The following is an 18,324-nucleotide window of genomic DNA, read 5'->3' as shown; positions in this document are numbered from 1 at the left end:
AAAACATTAGTAATTACGGCTATGGCTTATGCCTACCTTCCATTGCCTCCTGTCCCCCTCTGCACTCCTAGCCTGCTCTCTCTCTCCTGCATGCATGTCAGCTGATCAGTGAAAATTTGAAGCCTTTGAAGCTGAGGCCACACCCTCCTCTTTACAGGCCACTTTCAGAGAGTCAGGCTGATTCTATTCCCCCCTCCCACGGCCATTTTATTTTTCAATGACTCAGTGTTCCATGGCTATTGGGAATGCTCTGTCCTCACTGGGTTTGGGAGGGAGGAGGAGTTTCTCCTTATGGTCTATCTATAGCTATATGGAGGCGGGGAGGGGAATTGTACTTCTGCATCTCTTTAGATTCCCCCAGGTATGCTTGTGAGATGAGAGTGCTTTTATTACTGCTTAAGGGCTGGAGCTCATCCATGAATTTTAAAAATATTGCTTCAATATTGCTCAACTAGAGCACAGCTAGAGCCTTCATAGCTCACAATATTATCATGGATAATTTCAAAACCTATATGGTGGTGCCAAAATAGGTATGTCATAATTGCAACTGAAATTGTAATTACTCTGGCTCATCTGCAAGAACATTAGTTTGATAAACAATAAACCAGAAATTTGGACTTCTGGATTACTGTGGAATGCCAGTGGATGATGAGCTGTTTTCTCCATGAATGGGGAGCTTGTCACGAGACCCTTGGGGGAAGCACGAAGGTGGCATGCACCCCCCCCAATTAAGCCCCATAAGACATAAGAGAATTAGTAATCGATTGGTTGCAATATCACCAACTTAATGAAGTGTTTAAGATGGATAAAAACAAAACCTCTCAGTTTGAAAGGGAACTGTTAGAAAATAAAACTAAGTTAATTTCTAAAATGTATAAACTTTTATTAGACTGGCAAACAAAAGATGAACAGGTCAAATCGATTATGATTCACTAGGCGAAGGATTTTGGTTATAATATTGAATTAGCAGCATGGGAGAGATTATGGACAATAGGATTAAAATTGACAGCCTGCTCAAAAGAAAACTATATGAAAATGATGTATGTATCGTTGGTACTTAACTCCTAGTAAATCAGCCAAAATGTATAAATCAAAGTCTAAAACATGCTGGAAATGTAAAGAGAAAGAGGGCACGTTTTATCACATGTGGTGGTCATGTAAGATGATAATAGACTTCTGGGAAATGATAAATAACGAATTGGAAAAAATGCTGAAAATAATGTTTTGTTAAAAAAACAACCCAGAAGCTCTTCTTTTAGGTATTTTAGGTCCAGATATCCTGAAGGACCAGACAAAATTATTCATACATGCAACCATGGCTGCATGGATGATGTTAGCTCAGAGATGGAAAGATGGCACAACTCTGACCAAGGAAGAGTGGTAGATAAAACTGATGAATTATTCTGAGATGGCAAAACACAGGAAGAATTAGAAACCAGGAAGAGACTGACTTTAATAAAGAATGGGGTAAGTTTATTATTTATTTTTAAAAATACTGTAAACAATTACACACATTGGTAGGATTGACAGAAAACTTGTAATAAAAATTCGAACTATGGAGTAATAAAGGATTTATAAAAATAGAGCTACGAAAGAGATGCAGAGGGGAAAATTATTATATGAAGATCCATGAAGATGGGGAGGTAAGTCAAAGAGGATTTTATGTTTGTAGGTTTTTTTTTATTCTGTTTGTAAAATTGAAAATGCAAAAAATAAAATTTTAAGCTGCTCAATAAAATGAAGAAGAAGAAACCAGAAACTTGAGAACCATATGAAGGAGACAAAACAAAACTAAGAGCTGACTGAGTGAGAGATTATTTGGACAAATGCATGTTTCCCAACTTGCATTTGGCAAGAAAACAATTATACAGATAAATATAAATAAGTGTTTGGGATGGTTACACTAGTAACCGGGTACACCGGGTTTGTGTCTCCACTCCTCCACATGCAGCTGCTGGGTGACCTTGGGCCAGTCACACTTCTTTGAAGTCTCTCAGCCCCACTCACCTCACAGAGTGTTTGTTGTGGGGGAGGAAGGGAAAGGAGAATGTTAGCCACTTTGAGACTCCTTAAAGGGAGTGAAAGGCGGGATATCAAATCCAAACTCTTCTTCTTCTTCTTTAGAACAAAATCACTCAGATTATTTGTCTGTCCTCACCATGTCCCTGCACTAGCTTTCAAAACACAGGCAAAGAGCACAACTACCAAGTTTTTGATCTAATATCTGCACTAATCCTAAAATCATCTGTACCATAAGGCTGAGATGTCCCTGACTCAGTTTCATTCACTGCAACTGAAAACCTTGCCCAAAAGGCTTAACAGTGAATGTGCAGTTCTACTTGATGTGAGTCAGCGCCACAGCAAGGCTATATTTGGTCAGAACTAGCAACAAAAGTTTCCCTCCCCTTTCCCTGTAGGAAGTTGCTACTTTAGAACTAATGATTTTACATCAACATTGTGTCCATGAACTAAAGACCTCATTCTCAAAGTTGTATGGGTAGGGTAAAACAGACTTCAATATATATAATGCCAGTGCCTTAAATATGTCCCCGTTTTCACAAAACTAATCCAGATGCAAATACATTTCCTTCAGACTAGAATACTGACAGACTGACTCAGTTCTAAAACTCAGTATTTTTCTACAGCAGAACAAACATGTATTTTGAATAACATGGAAGCAGTACTGTTTATTTGAAGGAATAGTAGTCAGTGGAAACTTGTCTGTTCCAGGTTCCTGTTTTCCCCCCCTTTTCATAATGTCCACTGGATGATGACATCATAATAATATATAGGGTTGGTTGACATGGTACCAAATTGGAAATTTCATGTGCCAAATCCACATCAAAGAACAGGCATTGAGAGACCTTACCCCCTTTGTGCTATTGTTGGACTCTCCCCAAAATGACAGAACAGGGTTGAGTGTGTCTAGACTGTACAGCATGCTAATCTTAATAGATACAGATATAGCTGATGGTCTAAGGCAGATGTGGGAAGCTGACAAATTACTATCAGTAGAGATGACTGGACCTCAACATGGGGGAAATTTGTTTTGAAATCTGCCTTGGCCTCAACAGAAGAGGTAGCACTTAAAACACTGTAAAAATGCCATCTCACACCTATACATTTGGCTCATATTACTTCCTGACATTGACCAAGCTGCTGGAGAGGCTGCAGAGCATTATGCTTGAATCAACATATTATGGGGTGTGTGGAGGGGGTGTGAGAATGGTTTAATTCTGTGAGGAAGTATTTGTTGAAATAAAAGCAGTTATTGGACAAAACACCTTGAAATGTCCAGAGCTAACCCTGCTCAATTTTTTGTTATGGGAGACAACATTAACTTACATTTCAAACCCCTAACAAGTCATCTTTTACTAGCAGCCAGGCTGATAATAAAAAGATACTGGAAAAAATCAGAGGGTGCTTCTTTGACAAACTGGTACAATAAAGTACGATAAAAAGCACTAATGGAAAAAGTGACTAATAAAATAAAAATGTTACAAGGTTCAAAGCATAAAGATTCTTTTGCAACTGATTGGTACAAATTTATTATGTATACAGCTAAAAATGAAAACAGAGGACGCCCTTCATGTTATAAGACTTTTTGGTTAGAAGAGCTGTATGGTGCCTTTGATGCAAATAAATGGGACAGGAAGTGATAGCAACACGCAGTGTTACAAACTCAGATATATAAGCTAGGTGCCAAGTGGCTCCTTAAACCAAGGTTACAGTCACGAAAATGGAATGTCTAATTGCCATTTTTGGGTAAAAGAGCTCTAAAATATTATTTTTCAAATGATGGATTGACTATGAGGCTAGTTAAGAACTTTGAGAACTTAAAGAAGAAAAGTCACTTGATCCAGGTCCAGTCCACGAATATATTGGCCTTTTCCGACCACCTTTTTTTTTCCTTAAAGGTGACTGAACCTGTGTAGGCTGCACAGAAAAAGCATTTTGGTTCCAGAAATTCATTCCAATTTGTGCATTTGAAATATAGCTGATAGAATTCTACAGGATGGGATATTATTATGTGAAAACAAGCCAGATCCAATGATCCTCAGGCATGCAGCTCCCGATGGTGGAGATGTCAGGCACCATCCTGGTACCCAGGCATCTTCACTTGGTTGCAAGTGGTCAAAAACCAGGTGCAAAGTGAGCCTGGCATCTGGCTAATTTCAAACACTGCTTTCACAATCCAGAACCATGAGACCTATTTTGTGATTGTTTATCCTGGCCCTTCAATGGTCTCTGCTTGGAATATGACTTCTGTAGAACTTTTATAGCCGCATTTCTGGGCCTTGAAGGAATCAGAAAGCTATTGAAGTATAGACATATCTCCTAGCCTTAAAGGGATATAAGAAGCAGGTAAAACAGCATTCCAGGGCATCTTTGGAGGCAAGGAAAGAGGCAGTGGATGAATAAGTTAGGGAAGGGGGTGACTTTGGACCTAGGAAGTCGACAGTAGAATGAAAGCTAGAAGTAGGGGAAGAGTAGATAGGGAGTAGAGGCATCATTTGCTCACTTTGCGGAAAACCTCCTTGAGGCCCTTATTACTTTGCTCTTTTCAATTGCTTTCAGGCTCATACTATATCAGTTTTTAAGGTATGTGGTTGAGGTCTGCCTTTCCAAGCTTCTCCTGGAAATTAGCATAGTCAACTGAAGTGTTCCACTAGCACAAAGACACATGACTGGGAATTTGAATCCCTTTGCCTTCTCCTCTCCCCATGCATCCTGTGCGTGCCCCATAAATCTGTTCTAGAAGATTGTGGGAGCCCCCAGAAAAAAATAGGGGTTGCACAGGGAGCGAATAAGCTCCATTGCACAACTAAAAGTCATTGCTCTAGTGAAACTGTTTAATTGAATACCACTCATGGTCTCAGTTTCCACAAGAGTGCCTTGTCTGCTTCATTCTTTCACTACCTAACAGAGGGGAATTTATACTTCTGTGCAGTGCATGACTGAGAGAACACACCTGCATGTAAGTGATTATGTGTATGTGCAAGTGTTGTGTGTAAGTGTACACAACAGAAAAATCACACATGAAGTATGCTGGCTATTACAAAAGACAGGATGTCAGACCTGCTAGAACTCTGACTTCAGTTTTATTCAAAGATGACACCTATCCCAAACACAGTCTGGGATGCTATGGAATGCTTTAAAAAACTTTCAAGTCAAAGGCCACTGAGACAGAAAGTTCAGTGTGTTGGTGGTTGGAATGGAACCAGTGAACATCAGTGCATTTCTAGCTTGCATTATACTTTAATAATGGGTTCCTTTAATGATTAAGTAATGATGGGGAAAAGATGCTAGGGAAAAATGGATGCAATGGATTTTTTCCTGGCTTAGTAACTGCTTTCGGAATGGCATCAACTATGCACTTTGTAAATATTCACTTTAGCTTAGTCATAGCAATAACTTCATCTCAGACACTTACGAGAAAAATACTCCAACTTGGAAGTCATTATGAAAGTGCTTAGTAAGTCTATTTTAGGCAGTATTTAATTTACAAAATAATGTTTTCCAGCATGATCATAACACCACACTCTGACCTTCACATTATGTTGGTTCACTTGATCCATCTTATAAAATGGAATGAAAACTAAGTATCTTGAAAGAAGGGATGATGCGTTCCCTCCCCCAACCCTAGATTTTACTGTCATTTTTTAAGTTGACTAGTAGTATACACATACACACACCAGAACTTCACACATACAAAAATACATTATTCACTTCTCTACTGCTATGACCCGGTTGCCATAGCTACCACCAAACAACAACAAAACAACACGGCTTTCCACTTCCACACTCAGGTTTTTCTCCTTCCTCACCCCAGCCAATTTCGTTATTTCCATCTTTTAGCCTAGCCTACAGAATGACCTGCCAGGCATACTATCCTATTCTCTTCTTTGTCACCACTCTGGGGTAACGAAGATGGTACCTGCAGCAGCATTGTTCTTTGTTGCTTTGCTGAATGATGCCACCCTCCATTGTCACTGCAACACAGCCAGGCAAGCATATGAGGACTGGGGGAGGCTGAAGCCAAGGAAGGAACAGGTGGCAGCAACCAGTCCAGAGCTCAACAGCAAAGCACTAAAGAAGTACCTGCAGGAGGTGCTATTATTTTCATTTCCCTCCTGAAGCCACCAGAGTTGTTTGGGGAGGAGGCAAAGGTGCCCTCTAGCCTTGGGAAGGACCTGCATCCATTCCCCAGTGCCATGTCTAGCTTAGCTATAGTATCCATTCCATTTCACCTTGAGGTGAAAGTCCTGAAAGTATCAGCTCAAAGGCAGTGACATAATTTCCAATTTGCATATAATGGAGGCAAGAACTACCAGGCAAATAATCATAGCATCTGGTAGAGTGGAGCTGAGCTTCCTCTCCAATGCTGGCATCACTGCAGCTTACCGGGGCAGGGCTGGGTGGTATCAAGGTTGGGCTGTGACCAGTGGCGTAGCGTGGGTTCTCAGCACCCGGGGCAAGGCAAGTAATTTGCGCCCCCTAACCCGTGGATTTTAGCACTCGAGTCTCTTCCGCGCGCCCCCCAGATGTTGTGCCAGGTGCAGCAGGCCCCCCTACACCCCCCACGCTACGCCACTGCTCCCACCACAAGTCTTCAGGACAGCCATCCGAAGGCTGGCGCGGGGAGAAGGTCTCTCCGCCCCACCGCCAGGCTTCGGAGCAGCCTTCCGAAGGCTGGTGCGGGGAGAAGGTCTCTCCGCCCCACCGCCAGGCTTCGGAGCATCCTTCCGAAGGCTGGCGCGGGGAGAAGGTCTCTCCACCCCACTGCCAGGCTTCGGAGCAGCCTTCCGAAGCCTGGTGGTGGGAGGAGGTCTCTCCGCCCCACCGCCAGGCTTCGGAGCAGCCTTCCGAAGGCTGGCGGCGGGAGGAGGTCTCTCCGCCCCACCGCCAGCCTTCGGAGGAGGTCCGAGGACAGTGGGGTTCCTGCTTCCTCGAGGAGGGCTGGCCAAACGCGCGCCCCCAAATGTTGCGCCCGGTGCGGCCGGCACCCCTGGCACCCCCCACGCTACGCAACTGGCTGTGACAGACTCCATCAGTGGCCACAAACACCCAATGTCATCACTATCCTGCCCTGTCCATCCAAGCACTGGTGTCAGGAGGGTGTCTCCAAGCTATACCACACCAGTCACTACTGGGAGTAGTTTTACAGCATGTAGAAGGCGAGTGACATCCAGACCCCTACTTTCTAACTTGTGTTTAAAACTTTTGTAGTAAAAAGGCCCAAAGCTTAGTATCGTTGAAAGACAGTTTGCTCATATGTCCTCTATTGTTGCACCACTGGGAAACCAACTCCTGCCTTCATCTATAGCTTCGTAATGAAGCAGGTTTCTTTCTCATGCTGGGTCAACCATGTCAAAGGTGCTTTTAGGGTCATGTATGAAAATGTTTTTTGCCTCTATTTCTTCTCCTTTACAGGTCTACTTTTCACAGGTTATGTGCTGTGTTTAACAAAGGTGGCCTTGTGAGAACCAAATCATGTTTTGAAGAGGCTCTCAGTTTCACAGAGCTGAGCCGTTTCTTTTAAATTACAATGCAATGCTCAAAACGCTGCAGGAAAATAAGTTCATTTGCAAAGCTAGCAAATAGTATAATCCACATTAGGGCAATACCTGTGTTAGGCTAACCCAAATACCAAAACCAGTGTGCAAACATTCAACTCAAGCTTTCAACTCAAAAGCTTGCACACTATTTTGGGATATTTTGGCTGGCTTGCTCAAAGTATTGCCTTAAGATAAGCTGTTATTTTTTCCTTATGGGCCACCTTTATTTTATTTTTGTTTAGAACAGAGATCACCAAACTAGGTGGCCCTAAGGTATTTTTGCAAAATCACTAGTTCTTGCATTTTGCAGGGGGAGATATTTTATTTTATTTTTGCAATGGTAGGCACTTCCTTCACTCATGAAGGGCCTTTTCTGAATGTGTGTGTGAGGGTTCTCAGCTATGCTCTCTGTGTGACTGAGAGACATACACTTGGGCAGACAGAGTGAGAAATGTGTGAGAGAGAGATAGAGAGTTATGCATGTGTGTCTGTGGTCTATCTGTATGTGCTGTGTGTGTGGCCAGCTTGTATATTTTTCCTGGTACAGGGGCATGCTCCCTGTTCTTAGCGTGAGTGTGTTCAGTGGGTGGGTGTGATATGCACAATCAGGGCCAGTAGGACATATATAACTGCCCACAGCAAGAATGGAGGGAAGGGAGCAGCTATTATTTTGTGTTATGCCATGCTCCCTATGGCAGCCACTTTAAGAATGGCACCCATAAAGGTAAAGGTAAAGGGACCCCTGACCATTAGGTCCAGTCGTGACCGACTCTGGGGTTGCGACGTTCATCTTGCTTTATTTGCCGAGGGAGCCAGTGTACAGCTTCTGGGTCATGTAGCCAGCATGACTAAGCCGCTTCTGGAGAACCAGACCAGCGCATGGAAATGAATGGCACCCACAGAACTTTGAAATGTGTCTGCTGGTCCAAAAAGGTTGGCAGCTTCTGGTGTAATAATAACAGCTTTCAGAAAATGATATGAAGGCCTTGGCATGGTCTGGTCTGGACGTTCCACCTTTTTTTTTTTAAGAAGGGGAAAGTTCAATAATGGCCATCAGCTTTAGTTTCATTATCTCTGATGCAGCCTGGTGAATTGGCAGTTGGAACAGTCTTGGGAGCCCCATGATCTCAACAAGGCCTCACTCTCTCACCTTTCCCCAACGGTGCCAGATGCAAAACACCGCACCTTCCCATGTTTCTGGTCAAAGCTTTGGGTGACATAGGCGTATAATGCGGCCGTCCTACGATCTGCTGAAGGAAGGACCCTCCCGTAGAAATCAACTGGCGACAGAGCCCTTCGGTTTGGTTCAACCCCTGGGAACGGCTTGAAGAGGCCTCTGGAGCCGGAGTGGACTGTGGAGCCGCTTCCCTCTGAGGAAAGGCGGGAGCCGCCCTCCCTCCTTGCACGGCCGCCTGGGAATTCCGCTAGCCTCGCTCCTTCTCGCCCACCCGAGGCGCGCCTTTTTCTCCGGGCTCACCCTTCCTCCCCACACCGCAGGTGCCCACAAGGAAAAAGTGAGCCGGAGGCGACGCATTTCAGCCAAACACCGGGCGGCGGAATGAACAGCCGCGGCCAGCCCCGCCCGCCCGCCAAGAACCAGGCCGGGATCCTCCACCTCCCAGCGGCACCCGGCCCGGTTTTGTCGGTCTCGGGGTGGGGGGTGGGGAGAAGCTGCGCCTTCAGCACCGGACAGGGAGCGCGAGCGGGGCAAGGGAAGCCCCGGGATTCCCAGGCACTTGCCCAAGCGCCGCCTCAGGAGCCGGAGTGGAGAAAGGGAAGTTTTCCCCCGGCAAACTGGCGAGCGACCAAGACCCCCCCCCCCCGCGCGCCCCGCTTCCCTCCCGGTGGCTTTACTCACCGTCATTGGCCAGACCCATCTCGATGAGGGTCTCATCCTTCTTGCCCACTCGGTTCATGGCTGCTCGGGAGAGGCGGGCGCGCAGGCTAGCCAAGCAGCCTTGCCCGCTAGAGAGAGCCAGTGTGTGGGAAGAAGGGGGGGAGGGGGGCGGGCGGGCAGAGCGCGAGCGCGCCGCCCCCAGCCTTTCCTCTCTCGCGCGCTCTCTCCACCCTCGCCCGCCCACCGCTTATCTCTTCGCCCTGGAATCCCAGAGGGGCAGCGGACGACCTAATTAGTGCTCGCCGGCAGAGCTCAAGGAACGGGTGGGAGGGAGGGAGGGAGGGCGCGCGCGGAGATGGGGGGGAGAGAGAGGTTAAATTGCTTCAAGGAGAGGCGCCTCGTGCGGCCCTGGAAGCTGAGCAGGGGAGGAAAGGGAGGGGGCGAGAATGCGCGAGTCGGGGTCTGCGCGCGCTGCCAAGGTTCGGACTCGGGTTACTCCTGCGGATTGCGTCACGGGGGAGGGGGGAGGCGCCGAGGCTTTGCTCCTTGCGCTCTCTCACTCTCGAGCTCCACACCCTTTTCCTGTTGAGATTTCGGCGCTGATGCTGCTGGCTGTTCTCTCTGAGCAAGCTCACACCCACGTGCTGCATTAGGAGAGAGGCATTCTCAAGAGTATAGTCACCCGTCCTCCACCCCCTCCTCTTTCACAAAGGCGAATATTTTTCACTTCCACTTGAGTGTTATTATATTTTTATTTTTACGGCCATCTTCAAATATGCCAAAGGCCAGATGGAGCAAGCTTGTTTTCTCCTGCTCCGGGGGGTAGGACCCAAACCAATGGATGCAAGTTACAAGAAAGGAGATTCCAACTAAACACCAGGAATAACTTTCTGACAGTAGGAGCAGTTTGGCAGTGGAAGGGACTCCCAGGAGAGGTGCTGGAGTCTTCTTCCCTGGAGGGTTTTAGGCAGAGGTTGGAGGACCATAATAATTTAATAATAATAATAGTAATAATAGTTATACTCTGCCCATCTGGCTGGGTTTCCCCAACCACCAACCATCTGTCATGGATTATCAACTTGAGGTTCCTGCATTGCAGGGGGTTAGACTAGATGACCCTTGGGGTCCCTTTGTTGTTGTTGTTTAGTCGTTTAGTCGTGTCCGACTCTTCGTGACCCCATGGACCAGAGCACGCCAGGCACTCCTGTTTTCCACTGCTTCCCGCAGTTTGGTCAGACTCATGTTTGTAGCTTTGAGAACACTGTCCAACCATCTCGTCCTCTGTCGTCCCCCTCTCCTTGTGCCCTCCATCTTTCCCAACATCAGGGTCTTTTCCAGGGAGTCTTCTCTTCTCATGAGGTGGCCAACGTATTGGAGCCTCAGCTTCATGATCTGTCCTTCCAGTGAGCACTCAGGGATGATTTCCTTCAGAATGGATAGGTTTGATCTTCTTGCAGTCCATGGGACTCTCAAGAGTCTCCTCCAGCACCATAGTTCAAAAGCATCAATTCTTCGGCGATCAGCCTTCTTTACAATTCTGGGGTCCCTTACAATTCTGTTATCCTGTTACCAACACCACAAACAGGAGGCTGTCAACTTCAAAGGAGTGGAGAGGGAGGGAGAGGAAAAGTCACCATAAGAACATAAAAGCCCTGCTGGATCAGGCCCAAGGCCATCTTGTCCAGCATCCTCTTCTCAGAGTGGCCAATCAGATCACTGAGGGAACCCAAGCTGGAAATGAACACAAAAGCCCTCTTCTTTCCCATGATTTCCAGCAACTAGTATTCAGAGGCATGATGCCCCTGATTCAGTTTTCTCACACCAGTCAGAATATGTGAGGACCATGTGTGCCATCCTGGGGAAGGATAAGGATAAGAAAAAGAAAGGATCTGCATCGCCTTTCCCCCCTCTTTACAGTCCCCCTCCCCTCAGAATTTGCCTCCACCCTGAAGCTGCATTTCCATCACTGGTTCAACACTTTTATAAGTTTTATGGGGATACAATTACGGTATATAGCAAGCTAGTTCCGTAATAAAAGTTTTGGATGCGTTTAACAAGAGAGCCAGAATAATTTGTGCATGGTTTCAAACAATAAAATGATCTAATCAGGAATAAGAAGGGGAGAGGAAGTACTATCACAGTAAATTCTTAAGTCGAATAAATTCCAGTGAAGTCTACTTGACATACAGTAAATTTCTATTAATGTCTTTCCTACATCCATCCCTACAGCAGACACTGCAACTGTCCAACAGTTTAACCTCATCCCCAAATGTACACTCCTCCATTGTCTCCCAAGACAGACAGATGCCAAACAATTGTTATGTATGTATGATGGGCCTTGGTATTATCAGCACATGTGTGTAGCAGCAACACATGTGTATGTTGGATTGTCACAAGTAGTCTACAAAATGATTTATAATATATTAAATCACCTATAAAATTACTCACTTGTTCACATACCTGTTCCATTTTATAGGACCACCTCTCTCCATATGAACCTATCTGGACCCTGAAATCATCCTCTGAGGCCCTTCTTTGTGTATCTCGTCCATTAGAGGTTTGGAGGCTGGCAACTTGAGAATGGGCCTTTTCTGCTGTGTCTCCCCATTTGTGGAATGCTCTCCCTAGGGAAGTTTATCTGATGCCTTCATTATACATCTTTAGGTGCCAGGCAAAAATGTTCCTCTTCACCCAGGCCTTGGGCTGATTGACATCCAATGCCCTTTCAAATGTGTTGTGGGAGGGTGAATTATTGGTTTATTTTTGTCTATATTTTCATTATGTATTGTGTGTGTGGTTTTTTACATTGTGCTTTTATGTTGTGAACCATCCTGAGATCTATGGATGAAGAGCAGTATATTAATTTACCATATTTTTCGCTCTATAAGATGCACCAGACCACAAGACGCATCTAGTTTTTGGAGGAGAAAAACAAGAAAAAAATATATTCTGAATCTCAGAAGCCAGAACAGCAAGAGAGATTGCTGTGCAGTGAAAGCAGCAATCCCTCTTGCTGTTCTGGCTTCTGGGATAGCTGCACAGCCTGCATTGGCTTCATAAGACGCACACACATTTCCCCTTACTTTTTAGGAGGGAAAAAGTGAGTCTTATAGAGCAAAAAATACGGTGATTAATAGCAACAACAACAACAACTTTCTTGGGCTCCATGATCAGTGCAGATGGTGACAGCAGTCACGAAATTAAGATACCTGCTTTTGGGAGAAAAGCAATGACAAACCTAGACAGCATCTTAAAAAGCAGAGACATCACCTTGCCGACAAAGGTCCGTATAGTTAAAGCCATGGTTTTCCCAGTAGTGCTGTATGGAAGTGAGAGTTGGACCATAAAGAAGGCTGACCGCCGAAGAATTGATGCTTTTGAATTATGGTGCTGGAGGAGACTCTTGAGAGTCCCATAGACTGCAAGAAGATCAAACCTATCCATTCTTAAGGAAATCAGCCCTGAGTGCTCACTGGAAGGACAGATCCTGAAGCTGAGGCTCCAATACTTTGGCCACCTCACGAGAAGAGAAGACTCCCTGGAAAAGACCGTGATATTGGGAAAGATTGAGGGCACAAGGAGAAGGGGACGACAGAAGACGAGGTGGCTGGACAGTGTTCTCGAATCTACGAACATGAGTTTGACCAAACTGTGGGAGGCAGTGGAAGACAGGAGTGCCTGGCGTGCTCTGGCCCATAGGGTCACAAAGAGTCAGACACGACTAAACAACCACCTATATTTATGAGTTTCTAGTATTGTAAGCCACCCAGAGTGGCTGGGGAAACCCAGCCAGATGGGTAAGGTACAAATAACATCATCATCATCATATTAATTATTACTAGAATATATTGCTTGCATATATTTTTATATGTAACTTGCAACTGATGTGCATAAAGCACATTCAGCCTTATGTGCTTGGCAAAAAAAAGTGGGGGTGGAAAGGGGGTGGACATTCAAGAAAAAAGACTTTGGCAATCCCACTTGCCATTGAACCATGTTTGTTTTGACTATATATGTTTTTGGTTCCATGCGCCACCCCTGGAATGTAACCCTTGCATAAGTTGAGAGTTGCCTGTATACTAGTGCACTTGGTATTCTCTTGGCAAGCAAAGGGTTTAAAGGTCTGAGGATCAGCTGATATGATTTATAAGTGAATAGGCCTGGTTGTGGCAGGTCTTGTTTATGTTTCCTAGATAGGTATCAAATATAGTTACTTGAAACAAAAAGAAAAGTGAGGCAACAGGCAGGCACACAAGGTTGCTTGTCAGCTTCAGTTCAAAAGAGGCTGAAATACGTCTGGACTCTCAAAATGTTACCCATTATCAAGTGAAGTAATAAAACACTGTGGACCATTATATGTGCTGTACAAGTGTGAAAGATCATTTATAACTCTGGAACCGTCTGTTAGAGTTATGAGAAAATTGTGTAGCCTTTTTCTCAGTACTGGTTCCAATGAGCACATAAGAGCACATGACAACTTCAGGAAAAGCTTAGAGAAGATAAAGATCAAGTCACTTGGCTGATCTTCTGAGACAAAAATTTCCCCACATTGTGGCTGATTCTTTCTTAGAATAAAATGTTGAATGTCTACAGCCATGGCATTTCAGTTTAATTAGTGCCAGCAGAAATTTTTTAACAGCCTATTGCTTGTGAACTTTGTTCATGATTAGTGTGTAATATATAGTAGTGTGCAATATATACAATCACTGCAACGGGGTGAGCTCCCGTTGCTCGGTCCCTGGTCCTGCCAACCTAGCAGTTCGAAAACACGTCAAAGTGTAAGTAGATAAATAGGTACCGCTCCGGCGGAAAGGTAAACGGTGTTTCTATGCACTGCTCTGGTTCGCCAGAAGCAGCTTAGTCATGCTGGCCACATGACCCGGAAGCTATACGCCGGCTCCCTCAGCCAATAAAGCGAGATGAGCGCCACAACCCCACAGTCGGCCACGACCGGACCTAATGGTCAGGGGTCCCTTTACCTTTACTTTACATGCCTTCCCAGATCAAACCGAGGTCTGCCTAGCGACCATCACTGTGCTTCTAGTAGAATCCAACCAGATGCATCTATCAACCTCACAAGCAGCATACAGTAGCAATGTCTGTTATCCTTTTGTGCCCCTCTTCCAGTGCTCTAGTCTAGAGTTACTGAACACACACACACACACACACACACACACACATCATTAAACTCATTATGGCTAGCCTTCCCTTCATCTAATTCCTTCTTATAAGGTATGATCATCACACCAAAAGTCATAACTTTGTATAAAGATTCATAAGAACGTATAACACAAATGATGCCTCGTATCAGGAAAGCAACCAAGCAACACCATTTGGATTTAAAACTTGGCATAAAGGCAGGATAAAGGGTACCAACTCAATTTTACCTTCATATAAAACAAAATGCTCTGGAATATCCATGCCCCACCCCCAGATGCATCTTTTCCAGCTGCCTGAGCTGCTGATTGAGCATTTTTATTACTGATTGTGACAGTGATGCGGAAGGGAAGCAATGGATACATATGAAGAACTGGTAAAATGTGTCACTAAGCTTAACACTGGTGTGGCATTATGCGAGTCTCTGAAAAATACAGACTCTTACTTTCCTCATTATCTGGTATATAACTTGAAATGAATGACCTTGAAAAGGCAGGTACTGTTTTTGCTGGGTTGCCAGCTGAGACCTGCTAAGAATGTTGCACATCTCCATTAGCAGTGCTAGCGAGGATAGGCAGGGACTGGCATTGGCTAAAGTCCCTCTGCACTGCAAAGGTAAGTGATAAGTAGATATCCAAGTCAGAGTTGCAACAAGTTAATTTTGATTGTATTGAGTGTTCCGGCTATTTCCCATGAATCTTTAACATGCAGCTATCCACTTACAACCAATATACAGTATCTGAATCTATTTTTGAAGGTTCTGTATGCCATGGGGGGTGGAAAGTAGTTGGACTTGCTGGTAGACCTCCAGGTGAATTATAATAGATCAGGAGTCAGCAAGGTTTACCAGCCATGGGCTGGATCACTCCCATAGAGATCATCCGTGGGCCGGACCAGCGCAGTGCGACACTGGAAATCACGCATGTCCGCAGTGCCAGAATTTGCTTCTGTGCATGCCCAGACGCCAAAAATTGTGCCTGTGCAGAAGCAATTTTCAGCGTCTGGACATGCGCAGATGCGATTTCCGGTAGCTGCATGTGTGCAGACATAATTTCCAGCACTGCTTGACAAGTCCCCGCGCCACGCTGCGCCGGTCTAGCCCATGGGGGACTCACCAAGTGGACAGCTCAGTTCAAGTGTGGCTCGGGGGCCAGTAAAACGGTCTTTGTGGGCCACATCTGGCCCATGGGCCACACATTGTCGACCCCTGTAATAGATTGTCAATAATTGGGTTCGGGTGGCGATGTTTCTATTATGCTTAATGTATGTAGGGTTTGGTATCAACGTTGCTTGTGCTGTTCACTTGTGTTCCTTTGGTGGTGAGAGAGGTTGGGGTTGGCCTAGGGTGTGGTTGTTTATTTGTGATTGGCTGTGGTGATCTTTGTTTTCATGTGTGATTGTCAATAATTTATTATTCCCCAAACAGCAACAGCAAGAAAAATGGCAAGGATCTCCTTATCTCTTAGGGTGTGTTCACAGTGAATTTTTAGTTTTTTGTTTGTTTTTGTTTTGGGGGTGCATATCGCAGCTGTTTCCCTCCTGGCTGTTCACATCAGCATAGCTTCAATAGGGTCAGATTTGTTTCTTGTTTGCATAGACAACAAAGAGGCATTGCCGGAGGGATGATGTCTACCATATGCAAAGGTGCTCACACCTTGGCTAGAGGCAAATTAGGAATGGCTAAAAGCTTCCAGTAGTTGAAATATTATCCTGGATTATACTGAATGACACCAAAAAAGGGGGTCCGACACAAAATGATGCCTGTGATTTTGAATCTATTCTGGGTATTAAATATACAGTGTGTGTGTGTGTGTGTGTGTGTGTGTGTGTGTGTGTGTGTGTTTGATAGAGGGTCTAGTTAGAATGTTAGGACTTCACAAAAAGCAAGACAAGAATGCCAATGGCTGTATCTTATTGACTAATTACAGACCACTTGTGACTCCATCCAATATGTTGTGCAAGGAAGCTGAACAGTTATTCTGCAGAAATCTAGAATCCAAAGAATGTCTGGTATATTTTTCTAGCCAAGTGGGTTACTGAGACGTTTGTGGTTTACTGACATATATGATTAGACTGCCCTAATTTCAGAGTGGCTCAGGATACAACCCCAAGGAAGCTGTAGGGAGCTACAGGGGTGAGTGTGTGTGTTTGCGTGTGTGTGTGTGCACCCACCCACCCGGGGGTGCCAATTTGAATAAAATATTGTGTGGGCCCAGGTAACCGATCGCATGATGCAGTGCACACACAACATTTGAATGGGAATGCCCGTCAATTTTGTGGGGGCTTGGCCCCCTCAAATATTTTATGATGTTGCACCTATGCACCCACTCATGCCTGCACAGCAATGTATTTCAAAAGATTGCCCCCACCCATTCAGTTAAGGCCAGCTAAGCAGAGAGCAACAGTGAGCCTCCTTCTATAATAAATATCTATTTTTTTGTTAAGCATTTTGCATTTATTTTTTGAATTGGGGAATCGGGAGGAGGGAAAGTGGGTGGTGTCTGTATGTATTGCAACAAACTCTGTAATAATAGTTACAGCATTCGCTCATTAAAACCTGCAGCTGCTGCTACTGGGTAGGGCAGGACAGGTAAGGTAGATCTAGGACACATGCAATTCCAGTGTTTTTTCCAGAGTATTTTCAGAAAAAGGTATGCAGATCTGCTTCCAACAAGCTAGATATATCCAAAATGCAAAGGAATGGAGTCAAATGCTGCCACAATTATTATTTTTTCCTTTATCTTTATTGACTTTGTCAGTGAACAGAATAATGATGATGATAATAGTGACAACAACAACGACGATAACAATTAACTTGCCTTTTGGCTTACAGATAAAAACAAGAATTTCTAAAAGCATAGAAAAAGCAATCATTAAAAAATGAAACATTAATTGAATTAAAATCATATACATAAATCTGTTTAAAACATACCACTAATTACAATAAAAACAGTATGGCACCTGAACTTTCATTAAAAGCAGTCAATTCCTAAAAGCATGTTAGAACAACATCTTCACCTGCTGGTACAAGACGGAGAGAACCAGTCTAGCTTCTCCAGGGAGACAGCCAAGGCTTAGAGTCAGTAAAAAGATTTACATGCTCTCCAATATCTTCTCTGATTAGAATTTACAGGGGTTTTTTGATGCATGGTGCCCTCTCCTGGGCAAAATGGATACTTTAAGCATTTATATTTTACTTCGGTTTGTTGCCGTGCGCTGATTTGCAATAAATTCATGGATAGATCAGATGGAAGTTAAGGCTTTTGTTTAGATTTATACCCCCGCAGGCTTTACACCCTGAGGTCACCCTGTAGAGCTCAGGGCTGATAACCACTGTTTTTTATTCAGCTTCACAGAATTTGGTCACAAAACCCATTTTCACATGAAAAATTGATGCTGGTGAACAATTTGTTCAGTGCCAAGGAAGACTCTACAGCTAAGACTATGCTGGAGCTGGAATTTTAACACAAGGTTTCCCGTGGATTTATTGAGTGGTCTCTGCTATCAATTGTCAACCAAATCAAACCTTAGTTGTTTAATTATTTGTTCCGAAGATGAAGCAAAAGTGACTATTGACTGCATCAACATTGTGTTTGTTTCATAAACACGCTTTCAAAGTGTAGAAATAGTATTTCTGCCCCAAAAGGAGGTGACCTGAAAAAGCCCCTCTCTGTGTATCCATGTAGGCAGCAAGTGTGTGAAAAGTGCATTCTCAGAAAAAAGTGGATTATAACCATTCCAGCAGAAAGTGCTTGTTGTATTTAAGCTTAG

The 18,324-nt window shown here is 44.5% G+C and overlaps 1 protein-coding gene across 8 annotated transcripts in view; it reads right to left on the bottom strand.

Annotated features, from left to right (window-relative positions):
* The window catches only part of ANO5 (anoctamin 5), a 64,378-nt gene extending 54,653 nt beyond the window's left edge, over nt 1–9,725 (bottom strand). For all 8 annotated transcript variants that reach the window (XM_082237970.1, XM_082237971.1, XM_082237972.1 and 5 more), the window contains exon 1: nt 9,418–9,725. In XM_082237970.1, coding sequence (XP_082094096.1) covers nt 9,418–9,475 — 58 coding nt within the window. In that variant the 5' untranslated portion in view covers nt 9,476–9,725. The remainder of the gene's footprint in view (nt 1–9,417) is intronic.
* Between the last annotated feature and the right edge of the window lie 8,599 nt (nt 9,726–18,324).

Source organism: Podarcis vaucheri (assembly GCF_965113315.1).
Source record: "Podarcis vaucheri genome assembly, chromosome: 1".
NCBI classification, from domain to species: domain Eukaryota; kingdom Metazoa; phylum Chordata; class Lepidosauria; order Squamata; family Lacertidae; genus Podarcis; species Podarcis vaucheri.
Note: the sequence above shows the minus strand (reverse complement) of the source record. Positions and strands in the feature narration are given on the sequence as shown.